Consider the following 21,385-nt stretch of genomic DNA (forward strand, 5'->3'; position numbering starts at 1 on the left):
GTGTGCAACACACACATACACATGTAAAGATGTTTTCATAAACATCCAGGTGGATCTCAGCTTATCTACATCTAAACTCATGCGTCTAATTTTCTTAAAGCAGAAACGAATTGACCACTTTTTATTTCTTTTCTTTCTTTTTGTGATCCCTGTTTCAGCCCCTTCTGCTTTTATTTTAAAGATTCAACAGACAGCGAGTCTACTGTTGTGTTTGTTTGCGTTAGTGTTGCATCAGGAGCAGTCATTGAGCTCAATAACATCTTGTGATGCTTTGGCTCAGATGGCTCTTGTATGAACTTTGACCTTGTGGTTGTTATGTGAAACTTAATGTTTTAGAAGTGGGCTGCGCACACGGTTAGAGAGCTGAGATCAGCTGCTCAGCTCCTCCTGGACTCAACTCAAACCAGGCTCATAACCAGAGGTGATCGTGCCTTTGCAGTAGTCACCCCAAACTTCTTGTTGTACCCTACACTTTGGTCAACCAAGTTGTTTTAAAAGTGCTTTATAAATAAAATTGACCTAAGTGGAAGATATAAACTCGATATAGTTTCACTCAGTCACTGAGTAATTGAGTTTTACTTTGCATTAGTATAATATAACCACTGAGTCCACTGGAACTAACCAGGTCAAAGGAGTAATGTGCGTCACTGTATGCATGTCCAGTGACATCTAGGGGTCCTGTATTAACTATGTGTATTGCGCTCACGGCTTAATGAGATTAGGCCCTCTCCTGTGTGAACTTGGCCCGCTGTGGATGTTTGGGCGTGCACGTGTAATGCATGTGTTTGTTGAGAGCGATCTAATGACACAAAATTGAGTGAGAAACTTTGCCGCAGGCCTGCAGCCTGTTTTCAAGCTGGGAACCTTGCACTGTTTCTGTTTACTGCTTTGTCATTAATGGAATATTCACCTGTGAAAATGAAAGCGGATTTGAAAGATTGATAAGTTTTTATCTTGTATAACATTTCTAAAATCTAACTAATTAAAACAAGAGAGTTCTACTCATCATAGAAGAGACCCAGTGTTTACAGAGGAAGTGTTCGTTATCATCAGTTTACAGACTGAATCAACTGAAGACTCTATTTTTGTTTCTCAGAATACACCGGGACAAAACTTATTTTATAGAGAACCATCATCATGTCACTAACCACAGTTGAGACTGTGTCAGTGTTATCACCGCCTGATAAACTACTGACAGAGGTGAAGCTGAGGTGATGGGTGGTTGTGTGTCCCTTTGTGTTGCTTTGTGGGAAACAGAGACTTTCCTATGCTGATAAGCATCTGTGAGATTCATTTGCCTGAATCTGTCAGTTAAGACCTTGGTTTTTACAGGGCGTGTGTGTGTGTGTGTGTGTGTGTGTGTGTGTGTGTGTGTGTGTGTGTGTGTGTGTGTGTGTGTGTGTGTGTGTGTGTGTGTGTGTGTGTGTGTGTGTGTGTGTGTGTGTGTGTGTGTGTGTGTGTGTGTGTGTGTGTGTGTGTGTGTGTGTGTGTGTGTGTGCGTTCTGCAGTGGTCAGGGATGGGCAGGCCAGTTGTGTCCTGTTCTGTCAGCATTTTGTCGTTGGTGACACTGAAACACTGCAAGGTGACAGCGTCCACTGAGTGAATCTGCATAGGATTTCTTGTACGTGATCTTTTTATTGATTAATCGATTCATTTCTAATGTAGTTTATAAACTTTTACAAGATAGTTAACTAATAATTTATAATACAATTGTACATCATAGAAAATGTGCAGCCTGTTAAGACTTATTGATTTAAATCTTTCACACTTTGTTTAAACTAGTGGATTATTTTTGCAGTAAAATGTAAAGAAATTGGATCAGTAACTCTTAGTCTTTCATAGAAGATTGATTTACTGTATGTGTTCAATGTACCTAATGGTAACGCATATTTTTGCATTTGCATTTACCTTTAAAATATATCAAAAGAAGTAGTGGTTTAAATATAAAGGGGCTTCTCTATAATCCCTCTTTGACTCTTTCACTTTACAGTCTGTTATGCTTCAGTCTATATTCTGTCAACTTCTGTGTACAGTAGCTTTACACCCCACTACTCTCACTCTCTCTCTCCTCTCCTCTCCATCTTTTTCTCTTTCTCTTCAACTCTTTATTTCATTCTCTTTACTGTAGCTGCGTGTCCCACTTTCTCTCTTTTCTCCCCAGGCGATATGTTGCTCTACTGTAATCACAGCTGTACCCTCTTCCATCTGTTCTGCTAGTTTGTCTCTTAGAACCATTTCAGGGATGTAGGCAATGTCAGTTTTGGCACTTTCAAAAGAGTTCTCAATTTGGGGAATAGACGGTTCTGTCAAAATGCCACCGTGCATCTCCCTACTTCAACTGAGTACCAGGCTGATCAGCAGCAGGTTGAAGAAGGAATCTGGCCTTGACTTAAATCTGTTGCCAGTGCAGCTGTACATAATCGTGCAATAGTGGATAATAAGACTGAGTGTTAAAATAATATCACTAATTAGCACAATATAACAAAAGTCCAAAACATATCGATATAATACATATGCATTATGCAAGCACAGTGAGGAGGTTTAACACATACTTGAATTATCTCAGTAGATGTTTGTTATTTTCATGATATATGCATAAGTCATTATCATAAATTCCATGAAAATCCAACACATCTGCCTAAATTCTAAGTGGTCCCAAGAGACACTGATATGGTGAAGTACAGGGGAAAAAACTATTATCCTCTTTCATTTGGTAGAGTGTAAATCTCTGCCAAGGCTAAGCAATTTAGCAAATTGAAAAGCTACACCTTCTATAAACCGTTAATTGTTGTCTTGGAAAAGGGTGATTGTGCAGTTTTAAAGTTGTTTATGAGCAGAGTTGGAAATTTGAATGTCGGACTCAGACATTCATATAGTGGAAGAGTTAGATACGCATTAAAAATTGTATGTTGTTTGACAGAAAACCTTTATATCCACTGGAAATGCAGTTAAATCTCTTTGCAGGTTTGTGTCTGTCTCTCGCTCCTGTATTCCTGAACGTTCAAAGCGGCACAGAGGATGGAGTGGGGTTTTGTTGTGCACTCTTCCCCTGCCGTGTGTGTTGTTGGATAATCTGCCAGAATATGTGGGGCCCCATCAAAGCCTGGTGGTACTTTGAGCACTGGAGAATTTTGCAGCCAGCCATGCCGTGTTGTGCACAAAAAGTGAAGTGTGTGTGTGTGTGCAGGCAGGACAGTGTTTGGGCCACCGTCTAATGCTATAAAGTGTGTTTTTTTCCCCTCACCCAGGCCCCTTTCAGCCAGGAGCTGAATTCCAGACAGGCAAACAAAAGGGTCGGGCGGGGTGGGGGTGTGATGGGGGCCTTGGCACAGAAGCAGGGACCCTGAGAAAGACGAGATACAGAGCCGAACCAAAGGGAACAGACTGTGTGTGTGTGTGTGTGTGTGTGTGTCGGCCTAAGTGAATGATAACAGGCCGATAACCCCACAGCCTGACACGGTCTCTTCCCTGCCTTTGTGTGCACGTGTAAGGCCATTATCTGCATTGCTATTGTCCCTGTTGGTGTCTATGCATAATAATATTGTGGCCGCTCTTCGCATTGTTTTGATTGTGCCAGAATGTGTAGAGAATAATTAGAGGATGAAGGGACAACAGGGTGGACAGGCTGGGACCAGAAGGTTTTCCCACAACAACAGAAATAGAACAGTAGAGGAGAGGAGAGACGTTCAATGCCATGCACTCTGGTCTGCCCTAATCCTCCTCTCCCTCCTTTACTCTTCCTTGTTTGGTCAGCGTCTATTAAACAATATATAATTCTCCTTATTTAATCGAGGTGAGTCAGGCCTCTAATGATCTAGGTCAAAGTGCCAGCAAAACGAGAAACAGAATTAAACTACAGCTACTGCTCATTAATGATTCAGCCCCTCATTGACAGGCCTGGGAGCTCCACTTACCGCTGTACACTATGGGTATGGAGGCGCTGGAAGGTGTTGTTTATGTTATGTTCAGTTTTTGGGCATAACGTAGAAGGGCAGTGCTCCCAGCAACAGGCAACAAAAGGAGGAGCGGGGTCAAAAGTCTATTCAAATGTTCCCCAGCGACAAGTTAAAGTGCAAGAGGCAACGCCGTGAGTAATGTTGCTCATTAGAGTCTCAAGCTGCGGACAGGACACTGACAGTTTGCCTCAGTGCTGTTTGCCTTTAACTCTGCTGGAGAGAAGCATGTGTTGACGTGGTTCACACCTCAGAATGTTGGCTTCTTTTCTCATTTTGTGGAAGAGAATCACACTGGAACTCTTTCTATTCTTATTAACTGCTCCCTTCAAACACAGTGAAACCTACAGGTGGACCAGAATGTGACGCTGCAACTGGTTTTCAGTCCTAAAACACTTTGTGCTCATCGACTTGCCTCAAGTTAAATTACGAAGGCTGGCCAACAGAGTGACTTCTGGGTCCGCAGCCATCTACTTGAACTCAATCATAAAGCTGAAGCTCATTCTCAGGCATTGCACACATGGCAGCCACAGTGAACTGATTCCTAAATGGTGGAATAAGCACAAAATGCCATCAGAGCGTCTCTATCCATCTTCTGTAACTTCCTGAAGACTCAGTTGAAACTCTTGGTGTTTCATTTCAAGGTCTCCTTCTGGATATAAAAATGGATGACGCGTCCGCACTTCCTCTCGTTGTACAAAAACAAAAACAAAATGTCCCAGAGATGGGTTCCGCCAGAGTCTGCCCAACAGAAAAACACTGTTTTGCCATCCATCGTTCTAATATTTACTGAGGAGAGATAAAATGGTTCATCTAACTGTAGTCAGTGATCTAGAGCGGGACCGTCTCATTCATAGAGCACACAGACGCACGCACAGACACACACACTCAAACACACACAAACAGAGGGTTATTCACAAGGAGTACTTTGACGTGAGAGTAGAGAGAGAGAGGCCTGTGTATTCATTCAACCCTCTCATTCTGTCCTTCTTTGTCTTTCTCTCTCTTCTTCTCTTTTTTCCTCTGGATTCCTCTGGTCTCGTGATTGGCTGCGACTGATAAGTGGAAGTACTGTCGTGTGTAAGACTGTGTGTCGTGCAGTGAAGATGTTGAGATGTGAGCAAGACGAGCATTATCTGTTCCTCATTTCTCAATTTCAACATCTTTGATTTCTTCATGCTCCACCTCGCTCTCTCGCTCCCTCCCTTTCTTTTTGTGAGTTTTTGTGAGCAAACTTGTGTGTGAAGGAGGATAAGGGCAGGATAAACAGGTCAAAGGTCAGCAGACTGATAGGCCAGACACATGAATCAAACAGCACCACTCTCAAAGAGAAAAGTGGAGGAGGAAAAAGGTCCTAATCAGTTAAGTCTTTTTGTGTAAATCCTTGTAGGAAAGCAGTAAGAGCTGTGACTTAGCGGTTGATTAATTATTCTTTCCCAAAGAGACACGGAGGATGTAAAGGTTCGGAAGTTGATTAATGCTGCCTGAAAGAAGAGCGAAGCATTTTCTCAACATGAGAGTTTTAAATACAAATACTCTAAATACTGTAAAACTCCAAAACACATTTTAGAGATGCCATTCAGATAGAGGACCACACTTTACAGCAGCTGTGTGTCTCTGCGGGTGCAGCTCCTGCCATGTGCCTGCAGCTCCATGACTTCCCCCAACTCCGCCCCCCCGAGGTGCAGGAGATTCAGGCCTAGGGATTAATACCTGGGTTGGCATGGCGATGGTGACGCTGGGCCATCGCCATGTGAGAGAAACAAGCGATTTAATAGAGGATGAACATGAGGAGGCAAGAGAGTGAAGATATTCTCTTGGCTCTGCGAACAAATGGATCTGATGTCTTTGTTTGCAGTTAATCGGAAAAGTGCAATAAGAAACATCACAAGCACAACATTAAATCAATATGAGCTGAGGATTGAATGGATTCGTGATCAATACCAGTGACTCAACAATTTCCTGGCCAGCTGCTGAGGTTTCTGGTTCTTCAGTCTCATTTCAGCCATTTGAAAAAAAATCCTGGTCATTATTTTTTATCACAATAAATACTGTGAGCGAGCTGTGGCCCCAGTTTTGACCGTGAAGGCAGAAAAAATGAATGACAACTTAGGAGAGAGTGAGAGAAAGAGGGAGCTGAATGGTTGTACAAGAGAGCTAGGGGAGAAGAGGCTTAGCTAATTCTTCTTTAAAGCTTAGATGAACAGCTGATGCACCGTACACTTAATTCAATTACACACACTCCCAGTGGGCCGTTGTTTGTCTCTTTATGATGATGACACTTCCTATTTTTAACGCGCTGGGTAAGAAAAGTGACAGAGAGGAATAGAAACTAATGTTGATACCAGATTCCCTGTGGGTGTGATGTGTGAATGCTTCAACACAACCTGGATCTTTCTCCAAAAAATGATAAATATATATATTTTTTTAAAATAAAAGCGCCTTTATTTCTGATCAATTTGTCAATTATAATAGACTTGTAAATCAGCTTTTGTTTATATATCTAATATCTAAATTGGTAATTAATTACCTATAAATAATGTCAGTTAATTAATAGAGCACATTTAAAAACAAGTTGACTGTACAAAGAGATTCAATTATGGGATTATCACACATTAATGATGAAATACAGAACATGTTAATAACATTCATCAGTTGTATAGTCAGCTTTTATATTGGCACTAACTGGTGTGTGTTTGTGGGAGAAAGTGTGTTTGCATAGGCAAACTACTCTGGTGTTTAAACTCACGGTTAATAGCGTACCAGGAATCTGTCTGTTGTAATATCTGTCAAAACGTACACCAAGGCATTCACACACACACTCTGCCTCAGGCGACTCTGGAGTTATGTCATCCTATAAGTGTTTTTACTTCTCTGTGAGAACGAAGGTTCCTTGCACATGTGGCACAAGCAACAGCTGTCGGGTCTGAAACATGATGAATTTGAGTATGTTGGACAGGACACACTTCATGCACTGTGGCCCTCCCTGGATGGATAGGATTAATACACATGTCTTGTTAACCTAATGTGCTGTAGTCTGCACTTCTATCTTCCTCTTTGCACTAATGTGTATTTTTAAAGTAATAATTCAACACTTCCTGTGTTTTAAGTCTTTGCCCTGAGCTTACTTAGCCAGCTGCTAGCTTTAGATCTGTATTTAAAAGGTAAATATGAGACGAAGACAAATATGAGCGCAAATTTGCGCCTTTGCTAAAATATCAAATTGTGTTTGTGTTTTACAAAATTTCAAATTTGTTGTTTTATAAAGCACAATTTAACCATAAAAAAATGAAAGATGGGAATTGCACTTGGGTGTATATGTTATTGTAACAGAGATACTAATGTAGAGATAAGGGAGGAGTGTGTTTCCCAGGGAATCTGAGTGTCGGCAACAAGAATGAAGACTTCAGTGCATTCCTTCTTTTGTATTCCTGTGCTTTTAGCTGGTCGCTCTCTTCTGCTTGTTTTCCTTGCTGCGACTTGTTTTTCTCTTGTGAACAATTTATTCAGAAAAAAGAAATAGTTAAATATCCGAGAGCAAAATGACAGCAACACTGCGACTAAAAAAAAAAATACTAATACTCATTGTTTACTTCTAGTTATTGTGTTCCAGTCTTTTCCTGCCTGCCCTCATCTCCTGTGCATTGTCGATCTTCCTCATTTTCTATTTCTGTCTCAGTTTCCTGCTGACACACTCATAGAGTGCACGTACACAAACACACAAGTTGCATTTCCCCATCCAGGGTCAGAATGTCTCACTTTGTCTCTAGTAACCAAACCAAAACAACCAATGATGGATGAATGAACTGATTGCTTTACAGAGCTCCATAGAACAGGTGCAATGAATGAGCTAAATCCTGAACCTTTAATACATGTGCATGTTAGTTTAAAATACAGTTTCAAATAAATTTCTCAGATTTTCATTCCTTTCTGTGGTGAATTATTTCCACGGCCATCAGCAGTTTCCACAGTGATACACCCGTCTCTGCCGCTGTAATCTGTTAACATCGAGTTCACAGACAAACGCATTACTTTAATTAGACAGAGCGGTGATGTTGCAGGATGAGGCTGCAGCTCAGTGATGAATGGGTGGAAAGAGAGAGAGGGAGAGAGAGAGAGAGAGAGCACACCCAGGGGAGGAGACCCTGCTGTCAGCCGAGCAGACGGGGAAGCCCCCTTGGCTGATCTCGAGGTGGTCGGAAACCTAAGTGTGAGGGGAAACATGGATGTGTGTGGAAGGATTAGATCGATGAAGAGGGGATGTAGTCTATATACCAGCTGTGAACTGTGTGAATTACCTGAAGAACAATTAATGTGATGGATGAACGAGACACATTTGAGATGAATGTGGAAGAAACTCAAGAAAAGAGTCTCGCCTTGCCTTGAAACTGACTCGGATGTATTTTGAATTTTGAGATGTCTCCATATAAGGATGTCATCACACAGTTCTTATGTGGAAATACATAGCTTCAAATGAAAATCTACCAAAATCTTTTTCGTCTTTAAATTGGATGTCTGACTAATCATTCTCACATATTTTTCCAGCTGTTTCGAGAGGTACGCATCATGAAGACTCTCAACCATCCTAACATAGGTGAGTATCAACACGGAACTATCCTGTGTGTATGTGTGTGTATGTGTCCATGCTGACGTCTGTGCTAACATGTCTTCCTCTGTGTGTTACAGTGCAGCTCTTTGAGGTGATTGAGACGGAGAAGACACTCTACCTGATCATGGAGTACGCCAGCGGAGGTGAGTGGCGTCTCCACCATCAGGACTCTGTCTAAAAGTATTGGGGATTATGGGGCCAATTAGATTCTTTACCTTGACTTAACACAGTTCATTAGATCAACAGTCAAATCCACCTCCTTAGTCTGTCTTTTCAGGAGTGAGGCCTCATGTCTGTCTCTCTATTCCTGGTCTGTATTCTCCCTGTTTTCTTCATGCTTTCTCTCATCTTGCGCTCTTTAAATTTGTCTGCTTTCTCTGTATTTCTCTCTCTCATTTTCTCCATTAATCCCTCTTTGCTGCCCCCTCCCTCTGTATGTTGAGTAATCTCGTCCTTCTAATACCTAATAAGGACGCAGCAGCTCACCGGCTCAGAGGCTGCTCTGTTCAACTCCACCTCAGCCTGTTTTACCTTTTAGGATCTTTAGAGTGCAATGTTTCACACACACACACACACACACACACACACACACACACACACACACACACACACACACACACACACACACACACACACACACCGCTTACACATACAAAACATTGGAAACCTTGAGATGATTTCAGTGTTTAGGATAAGTGATGTGAAGCAGTTTAGGCTTTTGGCTGATGGATATTTTCAGCTGTTTACTCAAGGAGCTCAAAAGTATTTTTAACAAAGAACAAACATGTGAGGACATATCCCAATGCAATTGCAAGACGGATTCATTTTTTCTGGTGATTTGTCAAACTAATAAGTTTGACATTTTTGTTGCATTGCATATAAATATTAAACATTAATCACAGTATTTAAATATTGATTTGGATATCACAGCATTTGGGTCACAAACACATAAATACATGAAGCATCTGATTAGTTAGAAACTCACGTCGTGTCTTCATCGTGTTTTTCTTCCAGGCGAAGTGTTCGACTACCTCGTGGCTCACGGCAGAATGAAGGAGAAAGAGGCCAGAGCTAAGTTCAGACAAGTGAGTAAAACATCAGACCTCACCATTTGCTCTTTCATCTGTTTGCTCATCCATGAACAGCTCGGCTGAGATTCTCATTTAATCAGGGGAAATAGGTGTGAGGAAACCTGCAGACACATCAGGGCTGAAAACAAAAGGTCAGCAGAGCAGAGGAGATTGACAAACCGAGCGGAGCAAAGTTATGTCTGTGCCGATTAAGAAGAAGAGAACAGGAAGCAACATATAGTCATTATGCTATGAGAAGTAAATGAGCTGAAATCTAAACTTGAAACTTTTCGGATTATCACACTGTTTAAATTGTAAAGTTGTGTTATTATTGGTCAAGGAGACATGTGACTGTAGCTTCCATTGACAATACAAATATAATGTGGGATTGTCTGCTCTTGATTGATGTCCTTTCTTTCTCCCTCTCTCCTCAGATTGTGTCAGCGGTTCACTACTGTCACCTGAAGAAAATTGTTCACAGAGACTTGAAGGTAATTACACAGTTTCAATAGAGTGTCACTCAGTAGAGCACATACCACTGCCACAGTCACCTTAAATTCAATCAAGCCGCACCACATTTCACTCATTCATAGACATCCTTCATCTGAATAGAAATTTACATTTTCAAATTCTGCTAACACACCAACCAACCAACAAACGAACAGGGGTGAAGATAATAAGAGAAAGAATGAAAAATGCTCATAATCTTTCTTAAGCACCATTTGAAGCTTAATGTCTGACTGCTTGTATTCATTTTTCAAACATTACTGAACATTATAATAAGATAATGTAGATAAAACCTGTATGACTGCACCGAAGAATCTTTGGGCCTAAAACAAGCTTTTCAGTTAAAACACACGATTGTAATTTTCCTGCATTGTCATGTTTCACAATCTGTGTTGTTTCCTGCAGGCGGAGAACTTGCTGCTAGACGCAGATTCCAACATTAAGATAGCCGACTTTGGCTTCAGTAACGAGTTCACTGCAGGCAGTAAACTGGACACGTTCTGCGGTTCCCCGCCCTACGCCGCCCCAGAGCTCTTCCAGGGTAAGAAGTACGACGGTCCAGAGGTGGACATCTGGAGCCTGGGCGTCATCCTGTACACGCTGGTCAGTGGGTCATTGCCCTTTGATGGACAGAACCTCAAGGTGGGTTACGCATACTAAATCTCTCATGTAGAGATTTTTGAAGAAAGAAATTAATAAATACCTTGTTTTGATGATACAGAAGAAAATCTTTGTACAAGATTTATTTCAAATAGTCACCTTATATTATATTTTCCTACCACATTGTTTTATTTATCACATATGATTTTAATATCAGTAATAATTTCAGAATCCGTGTCTCTCAAGTTGAAACTCTCTCCGTCTGTGTGTGTGTTGTGTTCAGGAGCTGCGGGAGCGTGTGTTGAGGGGGAAATACCGCGTTCCCTTCTACATGTCCACCGACTGCGAGGGCATCCTGCGCCGCTTCCTGGTCCTGAACCCAACCAAACGCTGCTCGCTGGAGGTGAGACGTGAAACAACAACACCACCGGGAGACTCAAACACACAAAGACTCCAATAATAGATTCAAACACAAAGATGAGCAAAGGCATATTCAGTAGATTAATCAGTAAATGAAGTAAATAAGAAAAACATTATTCTGTGTTTATACTGTATTTGTTTATGCTTCTTTCTCTTCTTCTCTTTCCTCACCAGCAAATTATGAAAGATAAGTGGATCAATGTTGGGTTTGACTGCGAGGAGCTGAAGCCCCACGGAGAGCCTGTGGAGGACTTAAATGATAACGGTCGCATTGGTGAGCAACACACACTGTTACCATTTATTCATAAAAGATCATAAATAATAGAAATGTCCAGTGAGGGTGAACTGTGAGTTGATGGAGGGTCCTGTCAGCAGAGGTTACAGCTTCAGCCTGAGGACAAATGATCCCTAGTAGGACAAATGTTCAAAAGTTTGGCCACAAAGTCTTTGTGACTCTGACATGATGCTGCAGTTGTGTTGAACAGGTCCTGTATGAATCCAGTTTTCCTCATGTTCACTCAAAGAAGGACAGTGTGGTTGAACCCTTACATTCTAATGAATAAGAAGCTCCGCCTGCTGAGCAAACTGTTAAATAGCTGTTTCAAATGTCATTGGTCTGGTTCCAGATGTGATGGTGGGGATGGGCTTCACCAGGGACGAGATCAGAGATTCTCTGTCTAGTCAGAAATACAATGAGGTCACCGCCACATACCTGCTGCTGGGACGCAAGAATGAGGTGAGTGTAGTTGTTTGTTTTTACATCTTCTGTAACCAGGTGACTTATATGAATTACTTGTTGGGGCGACAACTTCTGGATATAATTCTGGTGTGTTGCACTGAGAACATCTGAAATAATACCTGGATCTGTTTATACTGTAGTTCTAAATCTTCCATCTGTGTCTGTCTGTATCTCAGGTTGATGGCAGTGAGTCTCGGACAGGCAGCAGTCTGAGTCTCGCTCGAGTCCGGCCTGGCACCATCACCAACGGAACCAGCAAACACTCCACTTCCTCTTCCTCCTCTGGTGCACCTTCTACGTCCTCTGGCCACAAGGCACAGCGCAGCGCCTCGACGTACAGCCGCCAGAGACGACATTCTGACTTCTGTAATGCAAATTACATCGCGAGATTTAGCATGATGAGTTCGATTTCTGAAATCTTGGCGACTAAGAAGTCCTTTCCTCTCAGGTGGTCCAGCGGTTCCTGGATCCACGCTCCCCAAGCGGAGTCCCAGTGGTGTCGGCGAAGGGGCGGCACTCAAAGAGGAGCGACTCTCAATACGCAAGCCGACCACCAGTACCGTCAGCTCCCGTAGCACCCCCACCCCCTCTAGTCCCATGGTCAGCTCTGCTCACAACCCAAATAAGGCAGAGATACCTGACCGGCGCAAGGAAGTGAACTCAACCACGGTCAGTATTCTATGGGTGTGATGAATCATCCAGTGTACAGATGGCACAGATCCTCCCAGTCCTCCTAATCCCATTTCCTCAGATTACAGCACACTGAGGCTACACTGACACAGATATTATGAAGACTCCAAATATTATGATCTGCCCCAGATTAGAGACAAGCTGAATAGAAAAACATTTTCAAAGCTTGAGACAAATAACAAACCCCTAGATGCTTGTAGGAGAAAACAGATATTGTGGTTGTTATTATCATTAAGAGAGAAAGTTGAGGGAATGTGAAGAGTTACAGACAGAAGTCAGATTAACCTGAAATAAATTATTCATGAAAGGGAAGTCAGTGTTGTCATCACAATAAGGAAAAATCAATGTCTGTCCTGAACGTGAAGCTCTCTCTGCACCACACTCATCCGACCACATCGAGGGAGAACAGAACACTCACAGATATTCAGGATATGTTTTATTCATCAACAAATTCATGTGAATTGAGGTTTCTGATTCTTTTCTCCAGAATAACGTCCCTGCTAGTGCCATGACTCGAAGAAACACGTACGTCTGTACGGACCGATCCAGCACTGACAGACAGACACTGCTGCAGAACGGCAAGGAAAACAGGTGAGAGGTGCACAGTCTGCGTCTCTATTAATTATCATACTGATTGGTTCATGACTCTCAACAGAGGGTTGTATCAGTCAGTGGCATCTTTAATAGTGTTTAGCAGGTTTAGGACACCAACCCATCACAGCTCTGTACCTGTGCTGAAAGTTTCTCCAGGACAGAATATCAGCGTTCACTTTACTGTGTCAAAAAAACATCACCACCAGTTAGTTACTGGTCTGGAATCAATGGCTGTTAAACTTAAATGCAATGAAAAAAACACAATGGGGCAAACTTGGAAAATATGAGAATTTTGGAAATATATTCACATTTATATAGAGACTACAGTTTATTATTTCATGCTGGTTTATAAAGACTGGTTGCACATGGCTTCTCTTTTATTATACAGAGCCTAGAAAGTATCTCACTGACATTTGGTCTCTTCAAGACGGGATCAAGGGCTTAAACTGTGCATGAGTGCGCTTGTGTGAGTGTTTATGTGCCCAGTATGAACTGGTCTGTTGTTGTGACAGATGGTCGTCTGCTTGTCAGTTTCAGACCATTGCATACCCCCCCCCCTTTCCCTTCCTTGGTCAGTCTCTTACTTTCTGCTGTCTGACCTCCAGTAACATTTTCCTGAACAGATTGGGAGGGGGGAGGGGGGGCAGAAGACACGTCAGGTCGACGGTGAATTGAATAGACCAAGACAGTTTTTAAATACACGGTAAAACTCAATTGAAGGTTAAGAAAAAATAAGAATATGAACAAGAGATTGTGAAAAAAATCCATTTTGAGATGGAACAGGTGGTAGAAGAGAGGAGGGTGAACATCAGAGAGCAGCAGGATGAAGTGGCGTCTGGCGCTGGGCCAGTGAAACCCTCCAGTTTCCCCACAGGCCTTGTCAATGTGATGCTAAGCCAGTGTGGTTGAGGCGACAAACACGTGCATGGACACACACTCACACACGTGCAGAGTTAGTGTTTGATAATAATTTACATGACAGTTCTGAACATCATAGTGAGATTGATTATATAAAATCTGAACAGTTCTCTGTGAAAGATCTTGAACATCATTCATTTCTCTCACCCTCTCTACACTTCTGAACAAATTCAGTCACTTCTTTTCTCGACCATGTTTTCCCCTCGGTTCTCTTCTCCTCCTTCCGACTACAGACTCAAACTTATTGGGTGGGGGGGGGGGGTATAGTGTTTGGAGGTGGGACTGCAGCAGGCAGCTCGTTCACTCTGACATTAAATGATTTTGCGCTGCAACGGCTGTGCTTCAACTTAACCCATCTAATGGTCTGCCCCACTTGAACCCTGTGTGTGGGTGTTATCTGGAGCGTTATGAAAAGCAGCCTCAGGCCACCAGCCGGATAGTCGGGTCGGATGTGTGTGTGTACGTGCGTGTTCGTTTGTGCGTGCATGCAGAGGTAAATGTGAGTGTTGGGTGAAGAGAAGAGGACTGGACGAGAGGTAGGAGGGCATGCAGGAAGAGGAGAGAGCTCCGTGGGGTGAGAGAGAGGATTTAGGGTCAGTTTAACAAGGATTAGAAGAGAACTGGGGCTCATGTTGTGAGGATCAGGTCTCACTCTTACGTTTCCTTTCTCTTACTGGTCCTGCTGCTTGAAATAGATCTTAAATAAATCCAGTTTCAGACCATAAAAGTAATATAAAACTTAAATAAGAACTTGTTTGTAATCTTAAAATCAAATAACATAAATTCTTTATACACACAGAAACATAAACCATGCAGCTAAATGTGTTTTTGTTCTGATCATGCCCTCCATAATTAAGAGACATATTAAAGTGGCATAATAAATTAGAAGTGCACCCTTCATCTCAAGTTCTCAGAAAAATAAGAGGTTTTGGAAAATTCACATTGAATATCTTTAGGCACATGTGTACAATTCCTTTCCAGTTCTTGCATTTGCAGAGATCAAAATGATTTTGTCTGTAACTAACCACTCTCTGTTTCTCCCCCCCCACCCATCCCTCTTCAACACACCAGTACCTTATCCCATCGCCTTCCCCCTGCCTCCCCCTCCACCCACAGCATCGCTGGCACCTCTGGGGCCTCCTCTTCATCCTCAACACCCTCCTCCCGCCTCTCCAGGGGATCCTCGGTAAGGAGCACTTTCCATGGAGGGCAGATCAGGGACCGTCGTCCTCCCTCTCACGCTCCCCCAGCGTCCCCCACGCCATCCCACGATGCCAGCCCACTCCCCCATGCCAGGACCCGGGCCACAGGCAACCTGCTCAGCAAGCTCACCTCCAGGTTGACCCGCAGGTAAGGGGAGAAGTCGGGAAGAAATGAATGAAAGGATTCTACGTGGCCTCAGTTGATAGATTAGCTTTTTGTTTATAGAAGACTAAAGGTGAATAAGGAAGAGGATGAAACTGATGATAAATTAAGTTTAACAGTTCATGGCTCATTCAAGCCTATGCAAGTATTGTCAAGGGGTATTTGTTACTATAAATTATTATGATCCCAAATCATGCAATGTTGTTGAAGTGATGGCAGATTGTAAGTTAACAGGCTTGTAACAATTAGCTAAACATGCTGCCTCTCACGTCTCTTCACTAACAAGTACTAACCTACCAGCGTTCCTTCTCTAATTTAAAGTTTTTCAGAAGCCGTCAGACTCTGTTATTCATCTCAGACCTGGGTCTAATAGTTTTATTTGTATTGTGTCTACCAGCAGCTGTATTTAATACCAGTATGAGGAAATAGGAAATAAAACTGGATCAAACTACAGGCGGTGTCCTTCATGTGGTTTCTCTCAGAAACAGTGAAGACAAAGTCATTGATTACATAACTGATTAGATTTGTTTCTACTCACCTGTTTAGGTGTAGTTTTGTAATTAAAAATATATATAATTTTTAACAGAAAGTTAAATTTAACAAATTACATGTTACTTTCTAATGTTACAAAGTCACACAAAGGGCTCAATCTGACACCCAGCAGAAAGCAGCATGTCTGTTCTAGTCTCAGACTGATCTGGTCACTCTCCTGTCCAGTTTCCACATTGTGTAAACAACAAATGTGTGTGCAGCCATCTGAGCTCTTGGTATTAAAAGGAGGTGTGGTAAAGGAGACTGAAGGCATGTTAAGGCTCATTTTGAAGATAATCACGTGCACCTAGATCTACACACTCCAGTGGGAGATGGCTCTTTGATTCTCTGACCCCCCTAAACTCATCCATGATTAATTAACAGACTAAGTACAACTCTTTAAAGTCATGTGTCTGCTGCAGTGACCTTTTTTCTACCATTAAACCAGCAAACGTGGATTTGTACACTTCCTAAGGGCATTTGCCTCATGAGTGTTAGACCTTGAGCTTAGATCGTTAAAATAGAGCCCTGAGTGGTAATCTGGCAGTGGGAACCACAGGGTTTACTGGAAGCGATGGCGGCTTACTGCTTGCCTGCACTAGACAAACACTCCACAGTTTTAAGACTTCAAACGGACCCGTGTAACTTGAACTCTTCAGTTTCTGTCATCAAGACTAAATCCTTTGGTGATAAATTCTGAAAAGCTGTTAGACCCAGGTCTGCTGATCAGGGGACATAAAGTCTGTCTCTCACAGTCGGTTCTTCTTGGCTGCTTCTCGTTGCTTTACCTGTTTGTTTGTTTATTTGATTGTTTGATTCTTTAACAAGTTTTGCTTTTCCTTGCCGGTCACCAGCCGATCTTCTATCCTCCTTTCTCCTGAACTACAGTTCACACCGTTTGATTTGTTCTTCTCTGCCTCCTCTACCTGTGCTTCTTTCTGTCATTCATCACTATGTCGTGTTCCCTTCCTTCTCACTGGCTTTAATCTTTCATTCAATGTCTCGGACTCTGCTGTTATTTTACCATTCCTCTCTTCATCTCCTCTTCTTCCTCGCTGCTCCTAGGGTCACTCTTGACCCTACTAAACGTCAGGGCTCAAACAAGTCCATGTCGGGCTGCACCCTCCCACAGGGGACAAAAACAGTTAGTAAGTCTTCCTTTCCCATGTTCTTGGCTGCTTCTGTCTGTCTGTCTGTCTGTCTGTCTGTCTGTCTGTCTGTCTGTCTGTCTGTCTGTCTGTCTGTCTGTCTGTCTGTCTGTCTGTCTGTCTGTCTGTCTGTCTGTCTGTCTGTCTGTCTGTCTGTCTGTCTGTCTGTCTGTCTGTCTGTCTGTCTGTCTGTCTGTCTGTCTGTCTGTCTGTCTGTCTGTCTGTCTGTCTGTCTGTCTGTCTGTCTGTCTGTCTGTCTGTCTGTCTGTCTGTCTGTCTGTCTGTCTGTCTGTCTGTCTGTCTGTCTGTCTGTCTGTCTGTCTGTCTGTCTGTCTGTCTGTCTGTCTGTCTGTCTGTCTGTCTGTCTGTCTGTCTGTCTGTCTGTCTGTCTGTCTGTCTGTCTGTCTGTCTGTCTGTCTGTCTGTCTGTCTGTCTGTCTGTCTGTCTGTCTGTCTGTCTGTCTGTCTGTCTGTCTGTCTGTCTGTCTGTCTGTCTGTCTGTCTGTCTGTCTGTCTGTCTGTCTGTCTGTCTGTCTGTCTGTCTGTCTGTCTGTCTGTCTGTCTGTCTGTCTGTCTGTCTGTCTGTCTGTCTGTCTGTCTGTCTGTCTGTCTGTCTGTCTGTCTGTCTGTCTGTCTGTCTGTCTGTCTGTCTGTCTGTCTGTCTGTCTGTCTGTCTGTCTGTCTGTCTGTCTGTCTGTCTGTCTGTCTGTCTGTCTGTCTGTCTGTCTGTCTGTCTGTCTGTCTGTCTGTCTGTCTGTCTGTCTGTCTGTCTGTCTGTCTGTCTGTCTGTCTGTCTGTCTGTCTGTCTGTCTGTCTGTCTGTCTGTCTGTCTGTCTGTCTGTCTGTCTGTCTGTCTGTCTGTCTGTCTGTCTGTCTGTCTGTCTGTCTGTCTGTCTGTCTGTCTGTCTGTCTGTCTGTCTGTCTGTCTGTCTGTCTGTCTGTCTGTCTGTCTGTCTGTCTGTCTGTCTGTCTGTCTGTCTGTCTGTCTGTCTGTCTGTCTGTCTGTCTGTCTGTCTGTCTGTCTGTCTGTCTGTCTGTCTGTCTGTCTGTCTGTCTGTCTGTCTGTCTGTCTGTCTGTCTGTCTGTCTGCTTGCTAGTGCATCATCATCCCCTCTGCTCCTCATTGTCTGTCTGTTGCAGGTTGGAGTTGAGTTATACAAACTTTTATCTGAGGTGAAGCTTCTCAACAGGAAGAAATGTATTCGAGTCGAGTTAAGTTCAGTCTGCAGGTTTCTGGCTCCAGGAAATCTGCAACTGAACTGGAAAAACCTCAATTTCTCTAGACATATACATTCAGTTTATCAATTTATTACATTTTCCAAAGCACATATCGTTATCATTCTTTTTAAATGACCAGATTGTTCCACCAATTATAGCCTCAGATTTATAGTTATTTATGGTGATTTGATTGTTCTTTAAAACATCAGAAACAGAAAACATCCGATATTGTGCCTGTAAAAGTTAAATTAAGTTTTTAGTTTCTTCCCCTAGAGGAGCTTTAGCTCTAAATAGTGTGTTCACACTGAAACTCTGATCAGCCGCTGTCTGTCTGTCAGTCTGTCTGTCTGTCTGTCTGTCTCTCTGTCTGTCTGTCTGTCTGTCTGTCTGTCTGTCTGTCTGTCTGTCAGTCTGTCTGTCTGTCTGTCTGTCTCTCTGTCAGTCTGTCTGTCTTGACTGCTTATGTCTCTGCTGGCTGGGCTTCATGCTAAAGTTCTCATTATAGGCTGTAGGTGGCGCAGCACCATCACCTGCTTCCAGCAAAGCACATAATGGGGGGGGTTCTTAGATGATTTCCCTTTTTCGAGATTAGCTCATGTCAGTACAGGGAAATCAACATTGACACAGACACACACCCTGTTTGTAGAATAAGCCTTCTCATGAAGATGTGTGTCTATTTGTGTGTTCCCCTGAGTATGTGAACTTATTACAGCTCAACTGTACGAGTCTGAGTCATGTAATCAACACCATATGTTGGTCCATGCTGTTAACAAATGAGCCGTCCTGCAGAAGAGCTGAGGGAGCAGAGGATCTGAGACGGGCAGGAAAGAGGGGGATGGGTCTTCATTGGTGTTTTATACGAGGCAGGAGGTGAAGGATGAAGAGTAGTGATGAAGAGAGAGAGTTAACAAATCCATCACTGTTAAAATAAAGAACTGCTGATGTTCAGTTTTAGTTTGCAGGGACAAATATTTCTAGCTCCATGTATAATTGGTCAAACATTGTGGCTCCACTTTTACATATTTCCAGATTGACATAATAAAAGTCTCTATGATCTAAAACCTTTAAATGTCCATGTTGCTTTAGGTGTAAAGTCCGTCACAATCAGTTGAACCAACATTAAAAAGACCAGAAACGATCATTAAAGTAGGATTAAATTGAGGGATTGTGGAAAAACAAAAACTGTAAATAAATTAGTGTTAGGGTTAGAAAATAGTTGCCAATTAAATAAATTTTCATTAATACAAGTTGTATCAGTCTCTTGAGATTGTGTTGACTCATATCAGGTTAAATTGCGCTTCCCTTTGTGGTCACCTAGGCAACATTCACTGTTTGTACATATGATGGTCAATAGTGTAGCAAGTAAGTAACTTAAGGTTTGTAACCCTAGTAAAAGCAAATATAGTAAACAGTAAAAAACTGAGGTGAGTTCAGGTTGTAAAGACTCATTTCTGGGTGAAAAAGGTGCAACCGGTGAACAGGAATCCGTTTGAATCATAAGTCCTGAACTTGTGACTTTAATAGTTTGCAGCATATGTCTGAGCGCTGAGCAGAGGCTGAACCATCTCAGCCTGCACCAGTCAACCCGACTCACTGACCGAGTGTCACTGCCGTTTTAAATCAGGATTAGTTACATAACCAGGATTTATCCTTCTCTTAAACAGGGATCTTGCACAGCTCTCCCTCAAGATTCAAGCAGATCGTTCTCAGTCCGTCCCTCACTCTCTTTCTTACTCTCTTTTCACTTCTTCCTGCCTCCCTCATCTTTTCACTTTCCACTCTTCCTCCTCCTGGTGCTTTCCAGCCCTCGCTGTCTCTCTCAGCTCTCAGACTTTATACAGATGTCTCAGTCTGACACACTTCCTGCAGTTTAGAGATAAAATGTAACTCGCTCGCTCTCTTTACCTCGACAAGGAAGAAATGGTCATGAACCAGACAAAACATTAATTTAATCACAGCTGTAAAACAAAGTAAAACATATTTTGATAATGGCCTTGAGACAAAATGATTTATACCAGTACAGGTTAATATAAATGGCTAATTGAGTCATATGTTCCCAGCTGGATTTCTGGAATGAGGTTAAATGTTCTTAATCAATCAGGAATTTCCCCCCCGATCCGTTCATATAACATTCTTCCATCGATGCTGATCCCAGTGATGATCTGCATGGATTACCAGGGATCTCTGGTTGTACTTTCAGAGAGATGACGCAGTCAAAAAGCTGAGTCACAGCGTCTTAACATGTATTTAGCTCTAATAACAGCCACTGTGCTGCAGCAGCTCCTGAGTCAGAGCCAGAGTCACATTAGACTAAGTTTCGTTTTCAGTAAGAGAACAAAAAAATCTATCAATGAAATCTCATTGTGAGCTCGTCCAGCCCCCCCCCTCCCAGTTCCTGGAATGGAGATCCGGTTGCCAGGTCGATTGGAGAAAGTGCTCGGTTTACACACAGAAAAGGACAACAGCAGCCCCTGGTGACCATAGAGAGGAAGTGCAATAACACGGCATCTAAAATGTCATTACTGGCATCCTTCAACAGCCACAAGCTCAATTCTGTGTATATAGGGAGATACCATATAATGATATCAAGGCAGGTGTTCCCTGTAGCTCTTTACATTAGATTTGTATTTGTGAGTCGTGTCCACCACTGTAACAAGTGGATTCACTCCCTTCACCTTCATTTTGTTTTCGCTGGTGATGTTGACATTTCGTTGTTCCACATCCATCCTTTGTTCCTGTGTAGTGAGTGTAGGTGGATCCATCTGTGGTTTGAAGATCAGCTGTCATGCTCTGTGTTGTAGTCGTTCCTTGACGTGATTGAACGTGAACTGTGCGCCTGATTGTGGCATTAAAACAGGAAGTGATGGGTGGAGGGGGCGGGGTTAGTGCTGGGGGTTAGTGTTATTGGATGATTGATTATTAACAGATACATGTTTCTTCTTCTTGAGGGTCACAGACGAACCTGAGAGAATCAGCAGATCTCCGGTCACAAGGTGAGTCTGAAAACGAAAACATGCCTGTGT

At 42.7% G+C, this 21,385-nt stretch overlaps 1 protein-coding gene across 3 annotated transcripts in view; it reads left to right on the forward strand.

Moving 5' to 3' along the window:
* The window catches only part of mark4b (MAP/microtubule affinity-regulating kinase 4b), a 40,971-nt gene that overhangs the window by 14,688 nt on the left and 4,898 nt on the right, over nucleotides 1–21,385 (forward strand). Inside the window, exons 4-17 of one of the 3 annotated variants that reach the window (XM_061073029.1) lie at nucleotides 8,500–8,548; nucleotides 8,641–8,706; nucleotides 9,578–9,648; nucleotides 10,068–10,124; nucleotides 10,546–10,782; nucleotides 11,024–11,143; nucleotides 11,335–11,434; nucleotides 11,787–11,896; nucleotides 12,076–12,265; nucleotides 12,348–12,568; nucleotides 13,077–13,180; nucleotides 15,173–15,451; nucleotides 17,063–17,145; nucleotides 21,319–21,355. In XM_061073029.1, coding sequence (XP_060929012.1) covers nucleotides 8,500–8,548; nucleotides 8,641–8,706; nucleotides 9,578–9,648; nucleotides 10,068–10,124; nucleotides 10,546–10,782; nucleotides 11,024–11,143; nucleotides 11,335–11,434; nucleotides 11,787–11,896; nucleotides 12,076–12,265; nucleotides 12,348–12,568; nucleotides 13,077–13,180; nucleotides 15,173–15,451; nucleotides 17,063–17,145; nucleotides 21,319–21,355 — 1,724 coding nt within the window. Of the gene's footprint in view, nucleotides 1–8,499; nucleotides 8,549–8,640; nucleotides 8,707–9,577; nucleotides 9,649–10,067; nucleotides 10,125–10,545; nucleotides 10,783–11,023; nucleotides 11,144–11,334; nucleotides 11,435–11,786; nucleotides 11,897–12,075; nucleotides 12,266–12,347; nucleotides 12,569–13,076; nucleotides 13,181–15,172; nucleotides 15,452–17,062; nucleotides 17,146–21,310; nucleotides 21,356–21,385 lie in introns of all 3 variants that reach the window. The other 2 variants (XM_061073027.1, XM_061073028.1) reach the window with 2 other exon arrangements.

Source organism: Limanda limanda, chromosome 6 (genome assembly GCF_963576545.1).
Source record: "Limanda limanda chromosome 6, fLimLim1.1, whole genome shotgun sequence".
NCBI classification, from domain to species: domain Eukaryota; kingdom Metazoa; phylum Chordata; class Actinopteri; order Pleuronectiformes; family Pleuronectidae; genus Limanda; species Limanda limanda.